Source organism: Anas platyrhynchos, chromosome 7 (assembly GCF_047663525.1).
Source record: "Anas platyrhynchos isolate ZD024472 breed Pekin duck chromosome 7, IASCAAS_PekinDuck_T2T, whole genome shotgun sequence".
Taxonomy (NCBI): Eukaryota; Metazoa; Chordata; class Aves; order Anseriformes; family Anatidae; genus Anas; species Anas platyrhynchos.
This window is the reverse complement of record NC_092593.1, coordinates 17,379,301-17,406,617: the sequence shown is the minus strand read 5'-3', so window position 1 is coordinate 17,406,617 and position 27,317 is coordinate 17,379,301. Positions and strand designations below refer to the sequence as shown.

Genomic DNA, 27,317 nt, shown 5'->3' with positions numbered 1-27,317 from the left:
TTTGGCTGATCGTCTACAATTTATCTTGTCAAAGAGGCAAAAGAATGGACTACTTTTGCCATCTGTTGATGATTTTTCCGAAGTAATTTTGTAAAAAGATTTGATCAAAAAAATTAGATTTCTGCAGCAGTGCATTTATGATAGACATTTTCATTCATGGGGAGATTTTACTCTCAAGTCAATGCAGGCTTTGAGGTTCTTCAGGAAGATGAAAGGAGATCAGCAAGAAGAATGGTTCTAGAAATATCGTGCAAGGCAAAATGCAGAGAAACTATGTAGTGTGATTTTTTTTTTTTGTCATGCCACGTTCCCCTGTGCCTGTTTTGTCAGCACTCTTTCTAAGAGAGTAAATGTACATTCCATAAACACTTAAAATGAAGAAAGGAAATTCAGAGCAGCAGAGTAAAATAGAAAGAGAACAGGACAATAAAAGAGGAAAGAATACATGCTTGACATTCCAGACTGCTTTTGGTAGCCATTTTATTGCAGATCCCAAGTGGGAATTTTACAAATTACGTTGCTGATGTGGTTGCTTGAAGCCACCTTTATCCCGCTGGTGAAACGTTCTCCAGAGCCAGACCTTGACACGGAAAAAGAGGAAAGCAGCCATCAGCAGGCAGAAAAGAATGTAGCTTGTTTAGTAAAAATGCATACATGCTTCATCCCTGAAAGATTACTCCAGTTTGAGGCAGTCTGTGCTGCGGTAGGGATGGCAGGCTGCTTCAGAGCGCAGGAAACCACTCCCTTCACCAGCACTAATCTAATGCAGGGCTTTGACTTCACTGGCTTTTGTGGACCCTTTGCACTGGGATTGATTGCTGAGGCTACAATTATTTTGTTGAAATTTTGTTATACGTAGGGCTTGTAACATTTATTTTTCTATTTCAGATATTTAGCAATCTGTGTTTTATGAGACGGAAAATCCCTTTAGGGGCAAGGAGATCATGGAATGATTTTCACTGAACGCTGACTGTGCTCTGATCCACCCTCCATGATTAGTTTTACAGTGCTGCTATGGCTTGGACATAATTAAGAGTAAAAAGTATGGAGAAACCGAGAGTTCAAATTAACATATAGGGCTTTCTATTCAATTAGAGACAGTAAAAAGCTGTAAGAGAACCTTCTATTAGTGCTTTTTAGTTTGCTCATTCTTATTCTCACTTGCATTACGCTGTTCTCAGGGAATGAGCCATCAGGCGTATCATTGTTAATCATTGTCCCTGGTGGGCTGCTGCTGAAGCTGGACTTGCACCCTTTTATTATCAGGTTGAAGCTGCTGCACAGAGTTATAAGAATGGTTTCTGCAGAGTGTGGATGAAAATGTTTACCAGGAAAGTGTAATTAATTTGCACGGATAGAGAGAAAAAGAAAGAGATTAAAAATCTGTACAGAATTGGCAGTTGTCAGAAAAGTAAGACTGAAGAGGGGTCTCAGGATGTAATCCACCTCCTGGACTTTAACCTGTGGTGCTGACTTGCCCACAGCAGCGTAGTCACTAGGGCTCTTTGTCTAAAACATGTAAAGAAGCACACATCTCCAGAGACTGATGTATGTGCTGTCAGCTGTCTTCATGGCCACAAAGAGTATCTAGATGAGTGGCTCAGAATGAAATAACTCCAAATGTCTGAAAGTCAGTTAAGTGAGATGAGTCGTACAATCCATGATGCTGAAAAATGCTACAGATGAGTAGGTGTATAAAGGAGTCATGCGAACCGTGTTTGTTAAAGATCCTCAGTTTTGTTGCACAGGTTATAGCCCCAGCTGTACTTTTCCATGCTGGTGCTGTGAAGTTGTGTTGCTCCTTTGATTTTTATGGTGTTCAATTTCGTCCCACAGTTCCTCACCACATAGCAGGCGTGTGTCCAATAATGCAGGCTTATAGGAGGGTGCAGCTTGCACACGATGATAATAGGCTGCAGTCTGCCAAAAGTGGGGCAGAGTCATGGGGCTGCTGTGGTCTTAGACTACCTGCACAGAGAAGGGGGACGCAGTGGGAAAGCTCTTGCACAAACAAACGCTAAGAAAATGTTTTGAAACAGATTAGCATCTTTGGGGGTTATAGAGCATCAAGATCAAATACATCCAAAATAAAATCGTAGAACTGGAACTATGTTTAAATTAAAACATTGTGTCCTAGAAACTTGGCTAAAATCAGCAAAGGGAGCTGGCTATAAAAACACTGCTATCAGGATGAGGAGGGTAGGAGAGAAGGGCCTGTAATGAAATAGGTGTGGGAGGAAGAACATCTGTTTAACAAAAACATGCTTTCATAATGCAGCTTTGTTATTTTAACTAAGTTTGGGTTTAAATAGTAGAGTGGGTTAAACACAGTTGTAGGAAACACAGGAATACAGAACAGAAACTCTTCTGTGAGTCTGAGAGGGCCGAGGGTAGTACAAGGGGTCTGCAAATGCATCGGTTGTAGACTTTTTAGTGACATGTGCCTCACACTGAGCATTGATAGTGTTAATCAAGCTGGACCCAGATGCAACAAGCTACTAAGATTTTATTTCCCTGCTTCATACTAGCTTCATGAAATATATTCAGTATTTAGTGTGTCCTCTTTTGCCTTCAATCCAGAAGAAGGAAGGTTAGCTCAGAGAACAATTTCAAATGCACTGCAAGTTGGTATGATCCTGCAACTCTTAGGAGTGGTGTATTAGTTTCACTGCTCGTTCTAGTCTGGGGTTTGTACTTTTGTTATGCAAGTTATTTTAATATCTTTTTCTGTTTTATGGGCTATTACATTTTGTCCATTTCTCTCAGGACTTTGCTTTTGTATTGCACACCCTTTTCAACTGAACATTTATTACGCTATTTCTATAATCTTGAAATAACTTCTGCATTTAGTTCTGCTTTTGTCCATAAAGAATTATTGTTTTCTTTGTGATATTTAAACTTTTCTGTTGCCCAGTGAATCATGAATTTCATGAGGTGAATCGGGGGAAAGAGAGACTAAACTAGTGTAAGGAGCCAGGACATAGAAGAAGAGTAGTGACAACAGAGGCAACATGCTTAGCCTCCCTCACTAAAAATACATATTTAAGATTTACTATCTTCTTGTTTTGTGCTGGACCCAAAGCAATTGCAGAAATGATCTGCTGGGCAAAATCATGAAAGGCCTCCCCTCCCTATCACAGCAACATGTAGCTGCATGATGATACATGAGAATAATTGTATAAATAATTACAGAAAGCAGTTGTGTTGTAGAATGCATAAGAATACACCAAGGTATTTAAGGCTGAGTGTATTTGTCTCCCTTAGCATTTTTTTCATTATAAAGGGAAAAGCTACAAAACTTTTATGTTTGTTAGAATCTTTCATACCTCTTTTACTGAAGAATAACATACATGATATTTTTGTTTTAATGGAAGAAAGGCAGAGAGCATTTTGCTGAGCAACCCATAGTATTTTTTCTTTGGCTTCAGGAATGGTGGGTTATGGTGATGACCCAAAGGTCACAGATTATCAGTGACCCACTCTCCTCTTCCCACTTAGAGTGAAGATATTGATCACTTCAGTTTTGTTTCAAGGAGAAAACTGTAGACAAGTGCGAGAGCCCTACACCCACCAGTGCTCTTGACATAGGTTAGGGGGAGTTGCAGCACGTGTGGTAGGCATCACTGCTTGAAATGGTTCTGATCTTCAATGTCTGCCTAGTGCAGGAGAGGAATGAAAATGGAGCCTTGAAGCAGTTATCTTACATGCTTACCTTTAAAAAGTATCCAACACTGCAGATCTGTATAGTGACTTCCAGCCACTTGACCATAAACTGCCATTTCTTAGTTGTCTTCCACATACCCTTTAGAAATAGTCCATGAACCACAGTCTGAAAACGACTGCTAAAGGGTATCGAGAGGTCACAGTGCTGGCGTTAGTCCTGATTGATACACTGAAGGCAGCCGCCAAGATTTTACCCATTGGATCAAGGATTAGAAGCTTTTACTGCTCTAGTTCTCATAGTTCATAATTAGTTTTAAGGAGCAACATTGGGAAAGGAAAAGAAAAATGCTGCTTAAAAACACTCAAAATGTAACCCTTTGACAAATTATTAAATATTGTGTAAATTATCAAAGAAATGTAACCCTGAACACTGCATTTCAGTAAAGATTAGGATGGTGTGAGGAGCATATACTTTGTTTCTCTTTAAACATACAAAGCTACTGATATTTGAGATCTTGGTTTGCACAACTTCTTTTTTTTAATTCCCACAGCTTTTGGCAAATGTTTCTAGCTGTACAGGCTTGCTGCATCATTAAAGTGCTGTTAGAATTCATTAGTCTCATATGCTTTGTCACTAGAAAATATGCAGTGAAAGTTTCTAAAAGATGTAGGTTAGCAGAAAACTGAATAAAGGAATAGTATTTTAAAGCTTTTGTTGCTTTTTTTTTTTTTTTGTATCTAAGAGGAGAACTTAGTGAAGTGTCATTAAAATTAGCCGTCTAAAGTCAAGAGTGCAAACATGAAGTCCAATACAAGAACATCAATCTTGTTCTTGTGTTTCATCATATCACCCAGTGTGTATTTGGGTAGACGCTGAGCAGATGAAGACTGAATTCTAATGTACATATGTGCACAACATGTGTGTGACAGGGAAGTATTTACTCTCTAATATTACGCTCACATCTTTCTTCTGTTAAGACATTAGTCCTAGAAGAGGGTGATTCAGGGCAGGGAGAGCTGCCCAGCACTTTCCCGGGCCAGATTTTGAAGCCCTGGGCTGCTGTTAAAGCACTGAGAAGTGCAGTTACAGACAGTCTCTGTGGCAGTAGCTCATCAGACATCTCCATACTACAGAGGGTGTCTGTTGGTTTTCATTAAGTGTCAGCAGAGTGGGCATTTTACACATAGCGTCTCAGCTGTGGAAGCATAAATCCATTGTAAGTTGTAGCCTTTTAAATCAGCCATCTCTTAGCCATGCATGCAGCTCCGAATATTTATACTGTGCCTCTGTCGTGCACATACAGACAAATCACTGCGTGATTAATGGCTGCCTTCATTGCTGGGCCTGCACGCTTCCCAACAATTAAACAATAAAAATGACTCTCCCTTCCTTCCTGAACCACAAAAAAAAAAGATTGTTTGACTGGTCTGTAGGACTTGCTGGAGCTTTTAGTTTGTATATATCTAATATATTCATGTTTGTATGTGTTTGAGAGAGAGTAACTTACATATCTTACAACAAACAGGAGGGAAGCTAAGCTGAAGAAAAATTTCTGAAGAGACTAAGGGCTGTGATCATTGTTCTGTGGGAGGGGGATCAACAGACCAGACTCAGCTCCTATGAAGTTTTTTTTCTTTTGCATGAATCTCCCTCTGATGACCATCAGTCATTGTGTTCCTGAAGAAGTGAACGTAGGTGGTGCTTAGGTCACAAGTATGGAAGAGCAGCCAAAAGCTGTAGTTTGGCTTTCCATTGCAACAATCCTTCCCATCAGCATTCAGATCTTGAACTGGAGTCAGGGAAGGTGAGGGCTATACAGCACTCTCACAGCAGTTGGTAGTATTAAATAGACAGTTGGCTGTTTTTTTTTTTTATTTTTTTTTTTTATTTTTTTTTTTTTAAGTACAAACTGGAACTTTCATAGCATTTGGCTTCGTTTATGGACACAGTTAGGAGCAAAGAAGCTGGAAGGTCAAAAACACAAGGATTCACATAACCAGATCTACATTCAATAAGATGGATAGCAAACTTCTGGCACATCATAAATTGATTTATTTATTTTTTTATTGTTTTTTTTTCCTTTTTTTTTCTTTTTTCTTTCCATGGCTGGATATTACATATGCACAGTCCAACAGATGCGGATCATTTTTCTTCATTTTTTTCTCTCTTTTTAAACTTGTCAGGGAGTGCTTCCAAGACACAAATGTTTCATCATTTAAAATTAAGTTGTTTTCAGTCACCTAATGACGAAAAAGTAATATTTATTATTAAAATAAGATTTTATGAACTTTTTATTCAAACACTTGAACAGATTTGCTCAGACTTTCAAAATAAATGATCTTTATCTTTAGACAGTGATTGGAAATATAAGCCCAAATAACCATTTCAGAAGAGTTTTGGACAGCTCACCATGGGGACTTTTAATGAAGGCATAATGTGGCTTTAAATAAAGTATTTACTACCTGTGAGTGCTATAATACAGAATCACAGGGCTAGAAGCCTCCCTATTTTCTGATGCCTTTATATGCTGTTCTCAAGCCACTTTCTTTTGACTTTATCCAAAAATTTATAGTGTGTATTTTGGAAGTCGCATGTGCTTCTCACAGTACTAGATGGTTTGAAATAATTCATAAATAGCCAGAGACAAATACTGAGCTTGGGGAATAGCTTTTTTTCATCTAAGGTAGTTAACTATGTATATCTCAGTGTTCTCTTTCTGGTGTATTTTTTCCCTCACCATGTAAAATCAGAGAGTCAAAATAATTTCAGACCAGAAACTGACATCCTTAGCCATACTGAGTAATATCTTCTGAGATTAACTCCATTTTTCAGTAGAACTACATGTGGATTAAAATGCTGTGTGATCTGACCAACATCAGTGAGTCCTTCAGCATATTGATATAGCAACTTTCTGCCCCAAATATGCTAAGGCTTCTCTTTCTAGAAAACCCCAAAACAAAATTCGGCTCTGGTAATGCAAAAACTCCCCTTAGAAATGTAGAATTTTGAAGACAGTGCTGTCTGGTTTCTGTCTCCTGCTTTAGGGTTTCTGTTACTTCCATGTGCATTTACCCTTCATAGGTCTCCAGCATTTTTTCCAGTGTCATTAGCCTAACCTTTCCCTAGTATATTTTATGGTTGTAGGACTTTAATTACCATTCTCTGTAAAATAATCCATTTTAAGTTAATTCAGTTGCCATGTTCTAAAGTCTGCCTCTCAGAGATAAAAGTTGTTTGACTGTTGACTAACAGCCTACCGGTTGCAGCGGTACACGTCTCTGAAGGATGTGTGGTGAAGCCCAGAGATGAGACAGGCAAACCCATACCAGTTCTGCCTCCCAGTCCATCCACCTTTTATAGAGAAGGCTGTCAAAAATGTATCGTGTAGGAAGAGCAATTTTCCCGGTAGAACCAGAGCTAATATTTTGTGTATGCCATTTGAAACCAGTGATGAGTTGGCAACCAGCAGGCTGTGTTAGTTTTGTGCCAATTGTTTTAAAGTCGTGCTCTTTGCCAGGCTATCAGTCCCCTGGGGTTTTTAATACTCATTCTGACTTAGATAAGAACCAATATATTTTTTAAACGCGGGCAGAATGAAGGGTATGTCAGCACTGGTCAAGGTTGTACTAATACATTTTATTGCATGATATATAGATACACTAACATTTTCCTCTGGGTTGCCTTTTTGCACATGCTATCCCCCAGCCCCCACGTGTTTACTCTGCACTGGGACACTTGCATGTTGTCAGATCCAACCTCATCTCATTCAGGTGTTTCCAAACAGAGAACGACTTAAGAGGAGTGTCACACTAAAGCTTAGACAGCTCATGTCTCAGGAATTATTGGCAGAGAAGTGTTCATATCCAAGTCATAACAGAGCTTCCACCCTGTGATTAGGGAGGGTGTGGTGTGATGTGGCTGTAGCAGAGCTGTGCCTCAGCCACGGATATGCAGGAACTTCTGCACTTTAAGCCAGTCCTAGGGGAAGAACACTGTGCAAACTTTTCTTTTCGATTGCTTGAATTTCAGCACTGATGTTGAAGTCATGGCAAGGATTATGTTATGACAAAACTTTAGAAAAAATATAGCACTCCCATTTCATGGCATTTTGCAAAGAACAAGATAGAAGAAAAATCTTGAAGAATATCTGGTTGTGTTGTGTGCTCTTTATAGAGTGGAGATAAAAGGAGAATGGGAAGTTGTGGCATTTTTTCAGTGCAAGGTGGCAGGAGATAAAGGTACCACGCTGTCCAGCAGATCAGACTAAATAGAGGTACAGTGCCAGCTCCCAAGTCATTCTGGATGAGTAGAGCCACTTGAAGTTTTGGGACATTACTGAAACCTCCAAGGTCAGGGGGAAATATTTTAAAGCCCCTTTTCCAGATTTATTCTCCACCCTTCTTAGATGTACCTCCTGATAGGTAAAGCTCAGCATTAAAATTACAGTTCTCCTTAATACTCAGAACAGATATAGTCAGGACGTACAGACCATGTTTCTTTCCAATAGGCTTTGGAGCAGTACTTTAAAATCAAAGATATAAGGTGTTCCAGGTGCTCTGTGTGTGTGTGTGGCAGCTATCCTTGCACCGTGCAAAACAGTCATTGATGCTGGATTGAGAATTTGTGCTATTTAATTGTAATACTCAAAATTTAAATTGCAAGACATACCTCATTTGGAACACTGAATACCTGTATGTGAATACCACTGCAAGTAATGTTCTTTCTTTCTTTTCAGTTCCTGCAGAACCCTTATTGTGCAAGTTTGCTGATGGAGGACAGAAAAAGAGACAGAATCAGAATAAATATATACAGAATGGAAGAGCGTGGCACAGAGAAGGCGAGGTGAGACTTGTAAGTCCTCCCTTCAAGCTCTAGTGTGGGTGTACAATAATGAATACTTATGGAAATGATAGGCATTGAGACTTCTTGGCTCGGCACTTTGGCATATTAAAAATGTGCAAGCAACTCTTGCCTGACAGTTTGCAACTCTATAAAATACTTAAATGTACCTTCCTTAAGAGGGGGGAAAAAAAGGAAGCAAAATGTGAAACACTAAATCAATAACATTTCCTTCACCTTGGTCAGGAATATACTTGAACTATCTTTCAGATCCTGTAAAGCTATCTGGAATACAACTTCATTTACATATAGTAAATAATCCCTTTTTTAATGAAGATCTGAAATGCATATCCATTTTCTAAAATTAAAACAGTGTACTAGTGCATTAAATTTTTGGTTTTGTCAAAACTTATAAAATCTTTAATGTTCAAGATAATACTTTCATAAACTTTCTGTGGTTACTAAACCTAGACAACTTTTATGTATGAGACAACAAATTCAAATGTCTTCTGAAAAACAGCACTTTCCATTCATTTTTATAGTTAATATATTGTAGGCAACACCCTAACGTAATCATCTTCATGCCCCACCTCTCAAACACATGCATGTTCTGTAAGCCAGGTATTTCATAGATTGCATTTTGTTCTCTCTGGGACCTTGGAAACTTGTACTTTTAGTCAATATCACTGACTGTCTTTGTAATTACTTCTGTCAATTAACCTTTCCCTAACTGTACAATAAAAAACTATCTCTGTAGAAATTTTCAGTTAAAAATAATACAGCTAATGAAAGACTAAGAGAACTAATTTACAATCAAAATAGATCATGTCAACTTTTTCTTTCCACTTTTTTTTTAAAGGCTGGAATGACACTCACTTATGATCCAACCACAGCTGCTTTACAAAATGGGTATGTTAAATACTGGCACACTAAGAAAAAATGTTTGCATTATGAAAAATGCATAAAACTGGCATTTCATAAATATTTCTATATTTTTCTAGATTTTATCCATCACCCTACAGTATTACAGCAAACAGAATGATCACTCAAACATCTATTACGCCATATATTGCTTCTCCGGTTTCCACATACCAGGTTTGTATTTAGAACTTAGCTGAAATGATTCACTGGAGTTTATTTATCAGTTGCTACATACATCTGGTTTTCTGCATTCTCTAATAATGCTGCATTTTAATGGTCTCCATGCTGTACAGCATGAAACTGAAGGCCTGAAAAACTAAAGGTGTGTTTGTTTCAGGAAGCACAGCCATTTAATGACAGGTGTGTTGTCCTGCCAAACAAAGGCTCTGAATTGTGTGGTGATGGCTAAGGTGTTTGCAGCCACTTCTGCATATCATGGTCATGTTCTTTTAATGTCAATAATGTAGCTTTAAAATAATCATTCTTTATTTAAACATTTCTTGGTTTAGTTAAATCTCACTTCAAAGATACTTCTCCATGACTTTGAACTTTTCTTCAGGTTGTTTCAGCACAAAAAAAAAAAAAGTCCAGCAATCGTATTTCATAGGTGGGCTAAGAAAGCTACAGAAACAGGCTTAACATCAGAGAAGGAAACTTAAAAAAGAGTTCTGAATTGATTGAGCATTCAAATTCAGTGCTTTTACATTAGGAGTAAAGCATTTAATAGTCTAGAGTTGTGGGTTTTTTTTAAACCAAAAGTTACTTTATTTTGGACAAAAGATATTAATCATGTACATTTTCAGTTCTTAGGTCCCAGTCCAAAGTTTTCCTAAAAAGGGGTCTCTCTTCTCGTTTTTATATGTGTTGTCTCAGGTCCCCACTACAGGGTGGGGGCCTGAGACAATTCAACATGCTGAGAAATGGCATGAAACACTTTTTGTACTTTGATGCAAATCAGTTAGGAATTCTCAATTTTATGCCATCATACACTTCAGTTTACAAACAACTTGCATTTAATCAACTAGCATGGCAGTCTCAGCTGTCTGATTGGTAATTACTACATGATACATGCCAATTATCAAAATGCTAGCCAAATGATCACCTGTTTTGGCATTTCACTGTTTAAGTTTTCTACCTGTGTGCCATCTTGTCAGTATTTTTGGGCAGAAATACCCATGTACTCTCCCATTTTAGGTGAGAGCAATGAGGAATATTGTCTAATATTAGTCTGGAGGTCTAATGCCTTCTTGCATGAGCAGAGTTATGTAGGAGGTGTGTGCTCTGGGATAAAGGGCAGCTGGATTCATTTTGTGTGATTTTTTTGGTGACTTAAGCAACAAAATGTTTGCTCTCAGTACTGTATTTTTCAGTATATGGAATCGTTCTGCTTTGTACAGAAGTATCTTAAAAATTACAGCAATTTCTTACCCAGAAAAGTATTCCAGTGGAATTAGCAGCTGTTCTTTATTAAAATATAAATTATGAATCAATATAAGACTCTCAGATATTCAGAATCTAAGTGAAAGTTGAAAGTTGGCATGGAAACGTGCTTCTTGGGGAGTACAGTGTCACTTTCCTGGGCTTATTGAGACAGGCAGGCCACAATACTGATTGTTTCCCAAAATGTTGTTGCCAGTGTTTCGGTATACATGACATAGAGCTTAAATGGTTGTGGATGGAGTTACTAACGTCATGATATTTAAAGTGCCACAGTAATAGGAATTGAAAATTAAATTGAGGCATTCTGTAGCGGGGAGGAAGGAGGTTCCTGGCCAGAAGAATTTCACAATGTAAGCATTAGTCACATCGCCATTACTGATCTGTTCCACTGAAACTGGCAGCATTCTGTCATCTACCCAACAGAACATATCATGAAAGCATGATTTATTTATTTTTTCTTTGAGGCATGGTATAACCTGTTCCTAGACTTATTCTTATTAAAGGTAAACAAATTTAATAAAACTTTGGCTAGTGTTTGTTTCTACAACTCCTGTGTACCCAAATGACAGTACTAAGCCAGTTACTATCATAGAGGGAGTAGATTAGCCAAAGCTTTAGTCAGGCTGTACCAGTATTTTTTGCCATTAAGCTTTTGCCTGGGGAAAGGGAGGGTTCGAGTATTTTCTCTTTTTTACCATTACATTTTTGAACTCCTGTTTGTACTTTTTCTGCTTGAAAAATAATAATAATAATTAAAAAATTACTTTGATTTGAAAGTCAGTGCCAAAAGCGGGGAAGAAATGTTTCAGTCTTGCAGAAAACAACTCCCCTTGGTTATTTCAAGTGGTCTGTCTATCTGTCCTGTTCACAGGACACTGGGGAAGATGATGGAGGAGTTTAAGGGGTTTTAAATGTCTAGCAGCAGTGGTGAGTCCGTTCTACATGGTGCGGGTCAGAATCCTGCTTTATCCTACACAAATGGCACCTATAGGACAAGAAGAGGAAGCATTTTTATCTAGTCTTTATCTTGCAGCACATTTTTTCAAAGAGCTGTTACAACCAGCTCTTTTAAACTAAGACAATCATATAACCTATTAGAGTACCTTTTACTCCTTTTAATTTACCTTATTATGCAAAGTTGGGCATCCTACCTCAATTTATGCATTTGGGTAATCTTTTTTTTTTTTTTTTTTTTGAGGCAAAACATGTTAGCTGCAATAAAATACTGCAATGTCTTCATTAAATAGAGTAACAAATACCGATTTTGTTCTAGGTTCAGAGTCCTTCTTGGATGCAGCCTCAACCATATATAATGCAGCACCCAGTAAGTTTTTATGCGTCTCCATTGTTGTGTTACTGATTGTGTAAATACTTCATGCAGTTTAAACAACAAGAAATAGGCCACCTCCCACCCAGTAACTTCCAGAGTCCTGACAATTGCATCATGATGATTAAATCACGGATGAAAACAGAAGAGAGAAGGGATGATCCTAACCTGAACTGGGATCTCATCTTATTAGGAAAAAAAAAAAAAAAGATAGCTGCCTCAGGGTATCAAGATGATGAGGACAATTAGATTTACCAAGTTAACATCTTGAGGAAACTTTTAAATATTTTTTTTCTTTAAAATGAAGAACATTTTGCAGATATCAGTGCTTTACATAGTGTGTACTAATCAAAAGCTGCAATTGAAGACTCAAGGTATTAGAATAGCTCTAGAGTAGTTCAGACTGGATAATTTGTGACAGATAGATGGATGTGGCGATATAAATGGCACCACAGGCACTCAGTTGAAAAAACCTGCATAGCCTGTTCTGGCTACACCACTCATGAGTAATGCTATTCCCCTTACACTTTTGGTTGTGGCATCTATACCAGACTGTCAGGTATTCTAATCTGTACTCTCACATGATGTTTTGCTTCTTATCTATGTCATCTGCCAATTGAGTACTATTCTATCTGTGAACTATAAGACTTGTTGATATGAGCATTACAAATAAGAACAGGCACTTTCATATATCTCCTGCAGTTAAGAAACAAGTCTGTTTCCAGGTGTAGAAGGACTGTTGTCCTGACTTTAGTTAACCTCTCCATGCAGACTATGGAACGTAAATCTTTGTGGCAGAACATTTTCTTCTTGTGCATGCAGAGAAGGTGGTACTGAACCAGAGCACCTTCTCACACACTTCATTGTTGTTGCATTTGTGTTTGTTTGAATGTTAAACACATGCACAACTGGTTTTAACTTTTGTCTGTCAACACAGATTTTCATTTAAAAAAATATTACAAATTACACTGTAAAAGACACAAGTTAATATGTTATAACACCATAAGATATATCAGTTTCAGAGGTACACAGTATGAGATTTTGTAGCTGAAAATAAAGATCTAGATTCCTGCCTTAAGTTTTAGTTTTGGCCTGTGCAAAGACTGGTGCTGTCTTACTCATTTGCTTTGCAGAGAAGCCTGCAGTCTACAGACAGGAAATTCTTTCAGTGTTTGATGTGCCTGTGACTCATTTCAGCTACACTGGTCACATGGTTGTTTTTCCAGCTATACTCTGTGGGGTTTCTTTTTTTTTATTTTTTTCTTTTTAAGGAATAGTTACAGATTCTAAATACTGGCTTTCGGTACACCACAATTATTTCTGTTAGTTTTGAGCTTCCATCAATTTTAATGAACACTTCTGCAAGCACAACTCATACAAAGTGTTTGGAAATGTGTTTTTGCAGAACATGATTGGTAAAATGAGATCTGTTGATAATCTTCCGTTTCAGATAAGTCTAAAACCCCTACAAGCGTGCCCTGAAAATTTAGCAATCTTGAGTGTTTAAAAATTATAATTCACTCTTTATAGAGTTAACAAAAGAGTACAAGAGTGATAAGAGACATTCTGGTAGCTGGTATTTTCACAAAAGAACCAGTCAGCTTTGCTGAACCCCTCTTTAAAAATTTGTGTGCTAATGAAACCTGCCTTTCAGTATGGCAGCTCTGTCCTGTGTGAGAACATCTTATGTGTGCAGGTAGAATTCCCCTAACAGAGATATTCCTCCAAAGCCCCCATTTCTAAAGATGAGACAAAAGTTTCTTCTTAAAGCTTAAGCTTTAAGCTTTAGTTAATCAAATCTGTACCTGGTAACGGTGCCAGTTTTTAGTGTAAGGTCAACATCTGGTTAAACTTAGTTGTTAAACTAATTTTGGAGTGTTTTCAGCAGGTGTCTCAAATGCACTGTGTATAAGTTGCACATTCAATAGGAAGTCACTGCAGTACAATTATCGAACTGTACAAAACGTATGTGCATCAGAATGCCCAAGACCTGTGTACTGAGTCAGTCAGTGCCTTGGACTAAGGAGAATTTGTGGTATAACCCCTTGAAAAGGTATCTTATACTTAGACTCAAATCAAAAATGTAATTAAAATCTGAGTGTTGCCTTAATCATTTCTTTCTCTGTTTTAATAGGGTGCTGTACTGACTCCCTCCATGGACCATACCATGTCACTACAGCCTGCATCAATGATAAGCCCTCTGACACAGCAGATGAGTCATCTTTCATTAGGCAGTACTGGAACAGTATGTAGCAATTTAATACAAAATAGAACTTTTGCAAGTGGAAAATATTGCGTGTAGATCAAAATATGCGTGTGCATTTCACATGTTTAAAAATCCTCTACCATTCAATAAAACATTAAGAACTGTCTCCATGTACAAATCAGATTCAGCATTTTTTATTCAGTCTATTCACTGGTCAGAAATAATGTAAACAAAGTAGATAAAGCAAATTAAAAGAACCCAGGAGGTGACTCCAGAGTTGGAATGTAAAAGAACCAACAGTTGTTTTTACTGTTCAGAAGATCAGAGTTGGTGAAAGTTATGTAAAGGGTGCAACAGAAACTAGACCAAAAGAAGAGATGCGGTCTAGCCTCTGAACTGTAGGACCTTTCTTTTCTGAGTAGAGAGGATTTAAAACAAGGAGAAAAAAAAAAAAAAAAGATGATGATAAGGATTAACTGAGAGAGAAAAATCCTTTGCTTAGTCTTTGAAGGCTAAATTTGAGTTTTTGTAAGAGCATATCTCACTTCTCTGAAAAAGGTGCTGATTTCAGACAGAAAAGTTTTCCTCACGTGCATTATTTTTGAGGGAGACTTTCAATATCTATTAAATAATGTCATGACAGGTATTTTGAATGCTCTTAAATTGACATTGGATTTCAACTCAACTTAATGGACTGTCTCTTTTTAGTACATGCCAGCCACAACAGCTATGCAAGGAGCCTACATACCCCAATACACACATGTCCAGACAGCAGCGGTTCCTGTTGAGGTCAGTATATGTTATAAAAAACAGAAATAGGAGACATGAATATACTCTCTTTTTATTATTATTATTTTTCTCAATGAGAATTACCAATCAAAGCATTTTAACTGTGAACATACTATGAATACAATGTATATTAAAACTATGAAGCGTCATTATTCTCAACTCAAATGATTAGTATTATAACAAAGAATGGTTTGTACTTGTAGCAGATAGGTCTCCTGTATGACTGTAGCTCAGCCAAGCTTTGCGTCTTGTGAAATGTAACTGCCAATAGGAACAAGGCCGGGGACAGTTTTGATCTCCATTTAGTTTTCCAGTGAACAACAAACCCTGATTGTGATTTTTTGGAAAGAAACCTAATTTTGCGCTAGGATTCAGGGTACTGTTCGTATTTACGAAAGAAAACCCTCTGCAACTCCAGCTAGAAAGCACAACTAAATGCTAGGCAGTAGTCTGCCTGCTATTTTGACTTACCTTCCTCTTTTTTATGGATCAGTATTTTCTTAACAGAGGAGCTAGAGAAGGCATACTGCAGCTCTTTTATATAGAGTGAGCACTAGACAGTCTCTTCCAGAGTTTATAAGAAAAATGTTTAATTTCACAGTGTATTTTTGAGAAACACTAAAACTTATTTGGTTCGGTTTACTCATCTGCTAGAGTGGGTCAGAGAAAGACTTTCAATAATTAGCTGCTTGCACACTATCAGAGCACGTCAGCTGAATTAATTCCCTGGTCTCTGGGGGTTCATGTGCAAAGTTCCAGCTAGAATTCTTTGTCTTAACTAGTGCCAATGACACCGTGATACTCAAAGAGATAGTGTTTATACATGTAGTAAGTAGATCTCATTCTTCTGCTGCCCCTCAAAACAGAGGGCAGAATGCTCTTTAATGTTGGCAGGTAGAAGATATACCAGTAGTTATTTGCTCCCCTTATGTATTTATTTCTATAAGGTGGAGGTTTTTAACTTAATGTGAAAGCAGCTAAAGAAATAGAAGGTTTGCATGATCATTTTGGTTTTCTTATTTACTTAAATGTAAATCAATGTGAAGTTAACAATTCAAATTTGGAATTGGAATACCCCACTTGGGAAATGTGGGGTTTTAGACTTTAAGACTGTTAATTACACGAATTGCATGGAGATACAGATTGCAGGTAATGCTACATGATTTTGTTTCTCATGTCTTTTCTCCCTCTTCCTTTGCAGGAAGCCAGTGGTCAACAGCAGGTTACAGTAGAGACGTCCAGTGACCATTCTCCATATACATATCAACAAAATAAGTAACTGTGAGGTAGGGGCTCATCCTGTCACATGAAAGATGTGAATTCAAGGATATTTTTTCCATAACATACAGTACTCTGTATGAAAATTCTTTTTTATGAAATAAATTTTATAAATAACATTGATAATATTTGGGGCAAGACATTTAATTCAAATTTGGCCAGATTAGAAGCAAAGAAGAGGAGTTCCAGAAGTGACTTGATGAATTATGAGTTATAGCACTTTAATAATTTCTCTATAGCATATCTGGATTGTGTTCTATTTTAATTTGATCATCTTGTATACAGCATGCTGTTTACAAGAATAACAGTGAATTAGTGATAAAACAACTATGCAAAACATATCAGGTTTGCAAGCAGCTTTGCAACTGACTTACTGAGTAAGCAGGGGAGTGATCTGATAGAAATCCTTGCTTTCACCTGTTCTCTTGAAGACTTCCCTGCTCATCCTTTATTCTATAAAGCAGCAGTTTGGTCCAGAATTTTGTCAATTAATTTTTAATCCAGTCCTAGTATGGCTTTAATTCCAGAGTTATTTATTTACCTTCCTGCTGCAGGTTTCCTTTGTTTCTGCTTGCATGGCCTTTCCCTACTAACCATTCACTAGTTTTATGCTAACTCCTTCCATATAGCATTTTGCTTTCTGTAGATTGCCATTCTGAAAATACTGTTTGCAGTAACCATCCCCATCTCCATCCTCCATGTTTTAGAATTCTGAAATTTAGTTCTTTCCTAACTCATCTTTTTCTGGGTGCTTTGCAAATCACACAACTGGACTACGTAGTATTTTATCAAATCTTATAAGACTTCATACTGAAAAATTCCATTCAGCTACGATAATGTACTAGAGGTGGTCTTAGAAGTGTTTGTTTAAAGCCCTCATGGCATTTCTAAGGTACTCAAAAACTATACGTAGTTATGTGCGAGGGTTTTCTAATTGTGTGATACTCTCTTTAAAATGTATTGATCTAACAGTACACACATTTTGCCATCACCTTTGATTTTGCAGGTCAGCTGTGTTATTTGACAACACTGTTCTCATCCCCATTAATGGCATAAGAGCTTCTTATATGTTCAAGTATGTAAAGATAGAAACGAACCAATTGGGAAACTTCGCACATTCAACAGATGGCACAGTCTGCATAGCACAACATATGACCTGTGTTTATTATTTTAGTCTGGCCAAATGCCTGCATCTAGAGAAAGCCCACATCCTTGATTTTCTTCCAGGGCAGGGAGAAAGCAAAGCCACAGACTCTTCTCGTTCTCCATCTCCTAGCGTTAAAACCATGGCTCCTGCATGTTTCCCATGCCAAGGCTATTGGCTGGTGTTAACCACTTTTCAAGGAATTATTTGTTTTTGCCTTAAGTCTTCCCTGTGGGCATGTAAAACCTTCTTACAAACAGAGATCTGTGGTAGACGGGGAAGCAGAATCCTGCACAGCATCTCCGCACCCTGCCTCTCCATCAGCGTGTCAGTCTGTTTCCCATAGACTGGGTCCATAGGAGGAGCAGCACGTAGTCTCCTGAAAGGATGAGATGTGCTGCCATCTGAGACGCGTTCTGTAACGACGACTCTGTAGCATACTGAGCTCTGTGAGCAGCTCTGGGCTTTTCCTGTAAGCCAGTCCTCCGTGTATTTTATTCTTCAGAAGTCCTGCTACCTGTGTTGATCTGCACAGGGAAATCTGTGTGTGCAGTGACTGTGGCAGTGGGAGCGGGCACGTGGGGAAGGTTAATATGGTTCAACTGATTTCAGCCTCAGAGTATGGCATTTGGTATTTCTGTCCCTAGAGCATGCTGGTACTTGTCACTTTTCAGACAGGTGAAGGGGTGGGAATTGATGGTTATTTCTTGCCCTAAATACAGGGAACATTGCGGTCTCTTAATTGTTGTGTTTTTTTCACTGTTGACAAATTGAAACTTCGTTCTAAATGCGTGCGCAGCACTTTTGGAAATGCCCTGTTGAAAGTCAGCATACATATTGCCATAAATAAGTGGTAAATGACAACTAGCACATTCACACAAGCTGATGCGGTCTATCAGAAATACCCAGCATCTTTCCCTTACCAGATACATTTAATAGCTGTATAGCTTCTTTTCAAAAAAGCTGCTACTATCTCAAAATAGTCAAAGGGACTTGAAAGGAGTGTGTTATAATTGTATATGCACCTACAAATATACAAACCTTAAATTTGACTTTGTCTTAAATTAGACTTTTTCTTGCCTTAAAAAATTCAAAAGTTGTCTTAACTTTTCATTAGCTGAGCATTTTTTAAAACCCACCTGGCAATATAAGCCAATATAGTAAATGGAGAAGTCTCCCTTAAAGTTTAATGAACCCTGAATTACTGTTAAATATTAACTATCTACCAGGCACGGTAGCTGTCTTTGCATTAGCTGCGGTACCTTGTGCTTAGCCACCCTACGGCTGCACCAGAAGGAAATTGTGTTCCTTTTGCAGAGATCAAAAGCCTTCGGGATGCAGCAGCAGTATGCTCACACACTCAGCTACTTTTGGTCAGTTAAAAAGGAAACAACCCTAACAAAGCAAGAAAGGAGATAGCTTTGAATGCAGCCTTCCAGTTCCTCGGTGGGCATTCTGCATGCTTATCTGTATTAGAGATAAAGGGGGAAAATACGCTGGAAGGCTGTATCCTGGCAAGTGACAAGCACCTGTAGAGCCGCCTGTGTTTGCTTCTCAGATCTGTGCTCAGATTCACGTAGTCTGCTCACAGCTGTCTGAAATAGGAAATAATTTAGCTTGTAGACAGCTACAGTAGAAAAATGAATGCAATTCGCAACTCTGCTCTAGCTCTGACCTTTCTGTGTTGCAGATGTCCAGTGTTGACCTGGCCTGGAGAAGGGTGCAAAGGCTGAAACAATCATGGATTTTACTGATCAATTGTGCTTTAGGAATTATTGACAGTTTTGCACAGGTTCTTGAAAATGTTATTTATAATGAAATCAACTAAAACTATTTTTGCTATAAGTTCTATAAGGTGCATAAGAAAAACCTTAAATTCATCTAGTAGCTGTTCCCATGAACAGGTTTATTTTAGTAAAAAAAAAAAATTTTTATCAAGTGTTATGACGCAAAAAAGAAAAAAAAAATCAAATTTCTGGGTATGCACAGATGACCACAAAGACTTATTCACGTGCATGACAGAATTTGTGTTTTGGTTTATTTTTATTTTGTTTCCTTTTTTTCCTTTTCTTTTTTTCTTTTTCTTTTTTTTTTTTTTTAATTGTATGAAATGGGTTTTCTGAAGTTTCAAATAGTAAAACATCTAAGATGATGTTCTGTGCTTGCAGTGTGTGAGTGTTGCTTTAGTGCTGTGTTGCAGTTATAGTGTCTGGTCTTTTAGCTTTCTGTTTTTCTTTTAATGTAGTGTGAAGTGTCTTATCCTTTTCTATAAATTCCAATTTGCCTTAAATCTTTCGATGCTGTAGCTGTTTCAGTAAGTAGTCCAAACTAATGGTGTAGAATGCTTTGACCAAATGAGCTGGTCTATTATGCCTTGTAAAACAGCAGCATAGGGCTTTTAAAGGTAGTCAATAAAAATTGCTGAAAATTTGGCTTTTTTAATGTGTAGTAAGTGTTTTTAATGATTTTTCACATAATATGTAAGGTAGTGAAATGCAAGAGGGGGAAAAATGTTTTGTGTGAAACACATTTTCTGACTGGGGAAATTTTAATAGGATAAATTGTTTGTAAGGCCATATGCCAATAGTTCCCTCTGGTAGTTTGAATGACTTAGGAACTCTGCTGTATGATGCAATGTAAAATCTTTTTTTGCCTTTTTTCAAAAACTAACTTGATGTTCTAGTTTTAGCGTAGGTAGAGTAGGGAGTTTGGGGTGGGGATCTCACCGAATGTTTTTGTCCTTCCTTTATACTAATGATAGTGCTTTAGGATGAGGATCATGCTGAGACTTAGCAAACAGAAAAGTTGCTGTTAAAGCAAAATGGCAAAAGCTAAAGGACTCGTTTTCAAACATAAGCTGAGATGTGAGTAAAGGATAATTGATTGGGTACTAGCTCTCTATAGTAGGTAAATAAAAATAAAAAGACTTGGCACTTTTAAAAGGTAACTTTACCAAAGAACAAAGAGCCAGTAACCAATAATTCTGATTTGTCTCAGCATTACGTCTTCTGTACTCTTTATTTTTGCCGGACCAGTTTGCGGTTAGGAGAATGTGCCTTTTTTGTACATTTGCATTTAGGTTTTATAATTTTAATTGATGTATGGACACAAAAGCATGAAGGAAGACTTGGATCCAAGCAGTGCCACACTTTACATCATCACTACAAGTGTTAAGTGTAAAGAAAACCAATTTTGAAACTATGAAATTCCTGATTCATAAATACACAGTTATTTGTACTTCACATATTAGATAATTCACTGCTACTAAAGCTCTTTATTACGATTGCATATGTTTTAAATCAAATGATAAATTAAGTTGTCTTCCAAAACTGTGTACTTCTCTGGTCAGCTGTATATGATCAGTTATCTACCTCAAAGTTTATTTCCTTTTGTATTGGGACAGGTTGCTGGCCCTCCCTGTTTCCACAGACCAAATCATCCTAGCTCGGGAGCTAGGGCTAAGCAGTTGTTTCTTTCAAGTATTTTTTAGTTTTTAAATTTTGTGTGAGTATTGGAGTATAGATGTCGGTGACATTTCATAGTTTCAAAAGTAAATTGCTGCTCTGAGAAGTGTAGATTCTAGTGAAATACATAGTCATAAGAGATGTGTTTTTGTTTTTTCTTTTTTTAAAAAGTTGTGGTATTATTGGTTCTATGCTCCCTGGAATATTACTGCTTTGTCAAAGTCCAGACTTTCTGCAGCACCTTTCCTGTATCTGGTGAATTTCCAAGCCTAGATCTCTCACTACTTGATACTTTTGCGTTAATTAAAACTGCAGTATGATAGCTGTGTTAGAGGGAGGGAAGAGCTGCTGCCAGAAATGTCTGAACTAAGTGCCATACTCATTGTCTGGGTAAGATTTGGGAAATTTAACCTCTGTACATAAAGAAATAATCAGTTACTTAAACATCACATAGTAGACAGCCATTAAATTATAAAAAATTAATTTATGAAGAAAGACCTTTTGTACAGATTGAAAAAAAAAAAAAAGATTTTCATAGAGATATCTATATGATCAAGAGAGTTAATTTTTTATTTTTGTTTTACTAGTGCCACAAACTTGCCAGTGGTAACTTATTTGTCCGGTTCAAGATAACTCTGTAGTTTTGTTTCCTAGGACTTGTTGTTAAACGCCAAAAGACATTTTTGAACTGTAAATTTGATTAGATTGTTAGCTTTTTTCTGTTTTATTTCTTTGAAAACTTTTGAATAAAAAAGATCCAAAAAAACGAAAATGCATTGTCTTTCCTTCAGCTGTTCCTTTACTGGGGGAAAACCCAAACAGGTTATGATAAAGACTTCACCTTCACTTTGAAGTGCTCAGCCTTGCTTTGTGCTTGAAGGTCTGGGTTTTTCCCTCCTCTGTCATTCTTTACAATCAGATTTTAACTCTTTCAATCCACATTACAAGTCACTCACTCTTTCAGACAAAACAGGAAAGACAAAAAATAAATGATCAAATATATCTGATTTGAATGCAAGAATGGTGCTGTTCTCTTCCTCAGCCTGCACTGGGAGGGCTGGACACTGCAGTTGTGAATACAAGCCAGTGCTGGGGGAGTAAGGGTGGAGGTGGGGATCTCTGGTAGCTCCTGGCATTGAATTGCAGCCTACAAGTGTTCCAGTTGTCCCGACTGTAGCAGAGTTGGCTGGAATACCCCGTTCTGGAGAGAAGTAATACTTCAGTGGAATTCGAAATCATCCTGAGTGTCTGTCTTCCAGCTGCAATCGTTAAGACCTTTTTTCTCGAAAGGTAATCTCTGATTTTATCATCCTTTTGGCAAGATCACCACTGCTGATGCTGTGTATCAGACAGAGGATTGCCCTGCTCAAAGTAAGGCTTGGAAATGAAATAGACTAAAATATCAATGAGCATGTCTCTTCAGCTAAATAAATGATCTACCACTCACACAGTCCACAACGTCATTTCGTGTCTGACTCTCTCTTGGGCACCCATGGGTGCTCTGGACAGCAGAGAACAGGGGCGTGAAGGCCCAGTGCCATCAGCACTGAGCAGGCAGCAGGGAGGCTTGCTGACACCAGGCTGTGCTGCCCCAGAGAACACATTTTACATTACAGCCGTATTTTGGACATACTCCAAGTGTTTCACCAGCCCTGCAATAGGGTAGGCAGCCTGTTGGATGCGTTGGCTGGGGTCACCCTACAGGCAATGTGCAGCCCAGGCTCCCAGCTACACGATGCTGATGTGAGATACTGAGACTAAATGTGTTTTCAGTGGAACAAGTGAAAGAGACTCACCTAGTGGTTAGGAAACTTGTGATTTGCGTTAGTTTAAGGCAATAAAGATGTCCTCGACGATGGCTTTTATTAATGAGGAGAAAAAATCTCACAGTGTGTGCTACTTAAACACACTTCTGTAACTGAAAAAATAAAATGCCAGTTTACCATTTTGTAATAATACTGACTGGCCCAGTGTGTTGTCTGTGTAAAATGCCATGGATGAGAAGATGAATACAGCAAACTTCCAAAGAGTTTTGTTACATTCTTCCTTTCGCCATCATACTGAGTTTATTTCAAATTACAAGTAGACTTTCTGAATGGATACTACCTCACAAAAGCTCTTTGGAACAAACTCAGAATAATGCATGTTGGAAGGGCTTTGACTATTTGCTTTTCTAATTAGCACTATGATAAACTTGGTTCTCTAACTCCAACTATATTTGATAAGAATGAGCACTTTCAGATTAGTACCTTTTGGCTGGTATTATAAGGTTGTGTGTATCATTTCTATCAGGCAATCTGCAATAATGCAATATTTTATGCAATATACTTTATTATAGATAATAAAATTATTATCAACTGGCTTGTTCAAACATTGATTCCACTCTGATGCAAATAATTTGTTTTTGAACCCTCCTTGCAATCATGCTGCTAATAAAGTCTTTTCCCTGTTAGCAAATACTGATAAGTATCATAATCATGGAGAATGATTCTTATCCTGATACAAGTATTTTCTGCAAGATTATGGACAGGCCATATTGTTTGTTGGTGGTTAGTGATTACAAACTAGGAAACTAGTCTTTCTGTATGGGATGAGCAAAATTTTTTATCTTTCTCTGTTTTCTAAATTAGCCAAACTGGGCAGGTACAAGATTATTGCAAGCAATGCATTAACTGCAAGTTAACAAAGTGCTGTTGATCAGCAGAGTCCTGCTAATGACTGTTTGAATGTATTAGGCTAGAATAATTGTGACGAGGGTCAGAGTAAAGCACTTCGCTGGTACTCTGTCAGTGTTGTGTTGTTGTTGATTAGTTTTTGTTGTTCATTTTTATGGCTCTCCCCTTCTAGGTTTAATTTATGTTATGGTACCTCCACCACACAAGACAATCTGGATGATTGGCCAGAACTGTGCCACCTCACTTTCCTCAGCAACAGCTAACACCATATGAGAAATCCATTTAAGTGCCAGAATATTTGTGTGAGTTCAGTACTCCTATTCCTGCCATGCACACTGCACTGCGCTTGCTCCTTTTGCTTTGATCAACCACTCCAAAATTATTTGCAAACTTGCACATGCGTTGGAATAAGATACTCAATCCTACCCTGTCCAGCAACGTCTTGTTCTGAAAGCCAATGTGTTATTTGATGGCGTTTAAGATGTATATGCTATTACCTTCCAGACACTTGCAACACTGACGTACTCTTTCAACTGTGAAAGATCATCTGTATCATTTCCTAGCCAACAAATTCTGGCATTGATTAACCCAAACAAATCTGAGGCTTTTGGCTTTCGCACTTGGACCATTAATTCTCTCCAGAATAGGGGTTAGGATATACAAAACCTATTCTGTTTGGCAACTTCTTCTCCGGCTCCTAAGAAAAGCCATGCTGATGTCAGAACAGTGAAGATTTACAATGCAGTGACCAGAGGGAGTGTGTAAAAGCCTGCCTGTGGAGTGAGTAAGTCTTTCCTTTTCAGGACAGCTCTAGCTGCATCTACCATCTGAGAAATCATATCACAGGAAAACACTACTGCATTTTTCCCCTGCCACAGAAGAAAGGACAGCTTGTCAACAGGCAAGCTTTAGCTGCTTAAGTTATCCATCTTGCCTTTTTCAACAGTATCCCTTCACTCAATGCTTACATCAGTGTTGTTCTGAATTCTGCTGTATTTCGTCAGTCTCCCTTCAGCTGAATAATATGTTCTCTTTCAGCAGCTTCGCCAGGATAGAGAGTTTGCCAACTTCATGAATGAAGGCATGTGGCACCCTAAAGGCTTCCCGCATGCACACTCACTATAGGTGTTCAGATCAACTTGCTCAGGCAGCTTTATACGTACCTTTATTGATTTAGAGACCATCGTGCTGATGTTACCAAGAGGAAACAAAAATTGGAAAATGATTTTTGCATGTACACTCTACTGACCCTAAAGAAGTAATTCACAGTGAGAATTTTCCCCCATATTCTCACCACCTGTAATTGAAAGGTGAAATTCAACGCCTGAAATACGTAGGGTTGATGCTTTCTAGCAGTATCTGTAAAGCACATACTTAAGGGTAAAAGCAAGGGTTTAAAGCCAAAAGAAAATTTACAACTAAGTAAGATGTTTTGGTAAATAAGCAACAGTGGAAAGTAACTTTTCTTTTGTGTACTTCAGACCTTCCCCAGTGGGAAATATTTCTACATTGACAAGAAAATGCTCTGCTTTTCTTTTTCTTTCTAGTGAATGTGGAAAATCTGAAAATGTATTTACAGCTATTTGTTACAACCTCTCATTTGTATCGAGCTGTTCAGGCTCAGAGAGTATCTGTAAGCAGCACAGAGGTACCTAGGAGCATAAAGCAGTCACTGAGTGACACGTGGAAGGGAAAGGGAGGCCTTTGCTAGCCTCCAGCCCTGCTCACCCAGCAAGGCCCCCGCATGGCTCTGCAGGCCAGGCAGGCACCGTGTGGTGGGGAAGGGTCAGTCCCGCAGCAGACCTTCACCACATTTCCACCTCCTGCCGAGCTGTGTCAGTGCTGCTGGCACTGGTGCCTCACCCCAGCAAACCCCTCTGATGCTGCCTGAGCTGCCTCGGTTCTCTCGAGGTGGTATTTACACATTTCTACGGTGCTGCTTTCCCTCTTGAATCCCTAAGCTACCGGCAACCCGTCTCAACAATTCTACCCCTGTCTGCAGTTTTACCTTTCTCAACTCTCCCCGGGCTTTCTCACAGCGCTGCCCTAGCAGCCTGCCAAGGCCGAGCAGCTGGGCTGTGTCAGGCTGGGATGCGGGGTGCACAGGCAGCTAACCCCGGGGAGAGGGGGGCTGGCGGCAGGGGCTGTGGGGTGACATGCTCCAGGCCTCCCTGGTGTCAAGAAAATCTTGTTCAAGTGTAACCAGGGGAGTGGGTATTCAAAGAGCTCCAGGTGTCACTGCTTCTTGCCGGTACAGAACAAAAAAGTGGATTTTAAACAGCTTTAAGAGGGGCTGGTGTAGCTTGCAAGAAATAAGAACTGCTCCAGAAGTTACCAGCTGCGTGTATCTTAGGTTCATGACCTCCTCCAGCCGTGCTCTGCTCACTTTCCATAGTTCCAGCTGTCAGCAGGAAGATGCTGCCTATGTGAGTGGAAGGCAGCTCCACACCAAGTTACGGGCTTCACACCAGAAAAAGCACATTGCTGCTTATGCAGTCGCTGTTCAGTGAGCTCCTGAACCACAGCAATTATTGAGCAAAAAGAGTAGTAGGGAAGTAAGCTTTCATACAAAAATGGGAAGAAAAATCTTAAAAGACAAGTCCAAGTTTCAGCTTTTTTAATATAGTCGGTTCTTAGTAAAATGTATTTAAGAGTGTGGTCTAGCTTCATCTTCATTGTAACATCTCTAAAAATTGCAAAGATTTACTCACCATTTGAGGGCAAATTTTTGGTATTGGAGTGTTGAATATCCAGAGTATCCAGAGTTCATATATATATGTATTTATATATACTAAAAAAAAAAAAAAAAGCAGTTCCAGGAATTCCTCTCCTGAAAATATTTTGCAGATGAAACTAGCCAGTCATCTCTGGGAAAACAATTCAGGACACAACATACCATTGCGTGTATTACAGTAAGTGTATGCACAGCTCATCTGTTCCAGATGGGGACATGTGATCAGCCCTGCAATGCGCAGTCCTGCCCCGCTTCAAGGCTGCAGTTAATTTGCTCAGCAACGTTGTGCTCATCAACAAACCCAACCTTGGGGAGCCGTCCTTTTTCAGTGGGACTTGCACAAGTGCATGGGAGGTGGCAGAGCCCTGGGCTTAGGGGGAGCACTCTCTGCTGGTCTTAATCTCATTGTCCCCATAGCCTCCTCCTCTGACTGCTGGTGCAGTCAGGGAACAGACTGGGGAGACCCCCCCATCTATCCCAGTGCTGTTCCTACCCGAGATTAAACACCTTATCTCGCAGCCACCAGAGGGCATCTTCGTTATAAGCTGAAATAATCAAAAAGGTGAACTCCCATTTGTAGGCTGTAATTAGGGTGCATTTATAGTTACATATTATTAAAAACACCGCGTCGTCTCACTTTTGCGAGATAAAATGCAAGTGCTCACATTTCCAATAATGTATTATTATTCATCAGGAAGCCATCAGAAGGGTTGTATCCTACCATCAGGGAGAGAAAAACAAAACAAAATAAAACAAAACAAAATAAAACAAAACCTAATTTTATTTTCGGCAAAGAAATGCATAAGGGTGCTTTTCACTGTCCAGTGCGGACATTT

At 38.6% G+C, this 27,317-nt stretch overlaps 1 protein-coding gene across 10 annotated transcripts in view; it reads left to right on the top strand.

Moving 5' to 3' along the window:
• The window catches only part of RBMS1 (RNA binding motif single stranded interacting protein 1), a 148,450-nt gene extending 126,606 nt beyond the window's left edge, over positions 1-21,844 (top strand). For 3 of the 10 annotated variants that reach the window (XM_027461843.3, XM_038181877.2, XM_072040851.1), the window contains exons 7-14: positions 8,400-8,506; positions 9,363-9,412; positions 9,505-9,598; positions 12,138-12,188; positions 14,326-14,436; positions 15,106-15,186; positions 16,388-16,472; positions 19,299-21,844. In XM_027461843.3, coding sequence (XP_027317644.1) covers positions 8,400-8,506; positions 9,363-9,412; positions 9,505-9,598; positions 12,138-12,188; positions 14,326-14,436; positions 15,106-15,186; positions 16,388-16,465 — 572 coding nt within the window. In that variant the 3' untranslated portion in view covers positions 16,466-16,472; positions 19,299-21,844. Of the gene's footprint in view, positions 1-8,399; positions 8,516-9,362; positions 9,413-9,504; positions 9,599-12,137; positions 12,189-14,325; positions 14,437-15,105; positions 15,187-16,387; positions 16,473-17,470 lie in introns of all 10 variants that reach the window. The other 7 variants (XM_027461839.3, XM_027461844.3, XM_021277167.4 and 4 more) reach the window with 4 other exon arrangements.
• Positions 21,845-27,317: the final 5,473 nt, after the last annotated feature.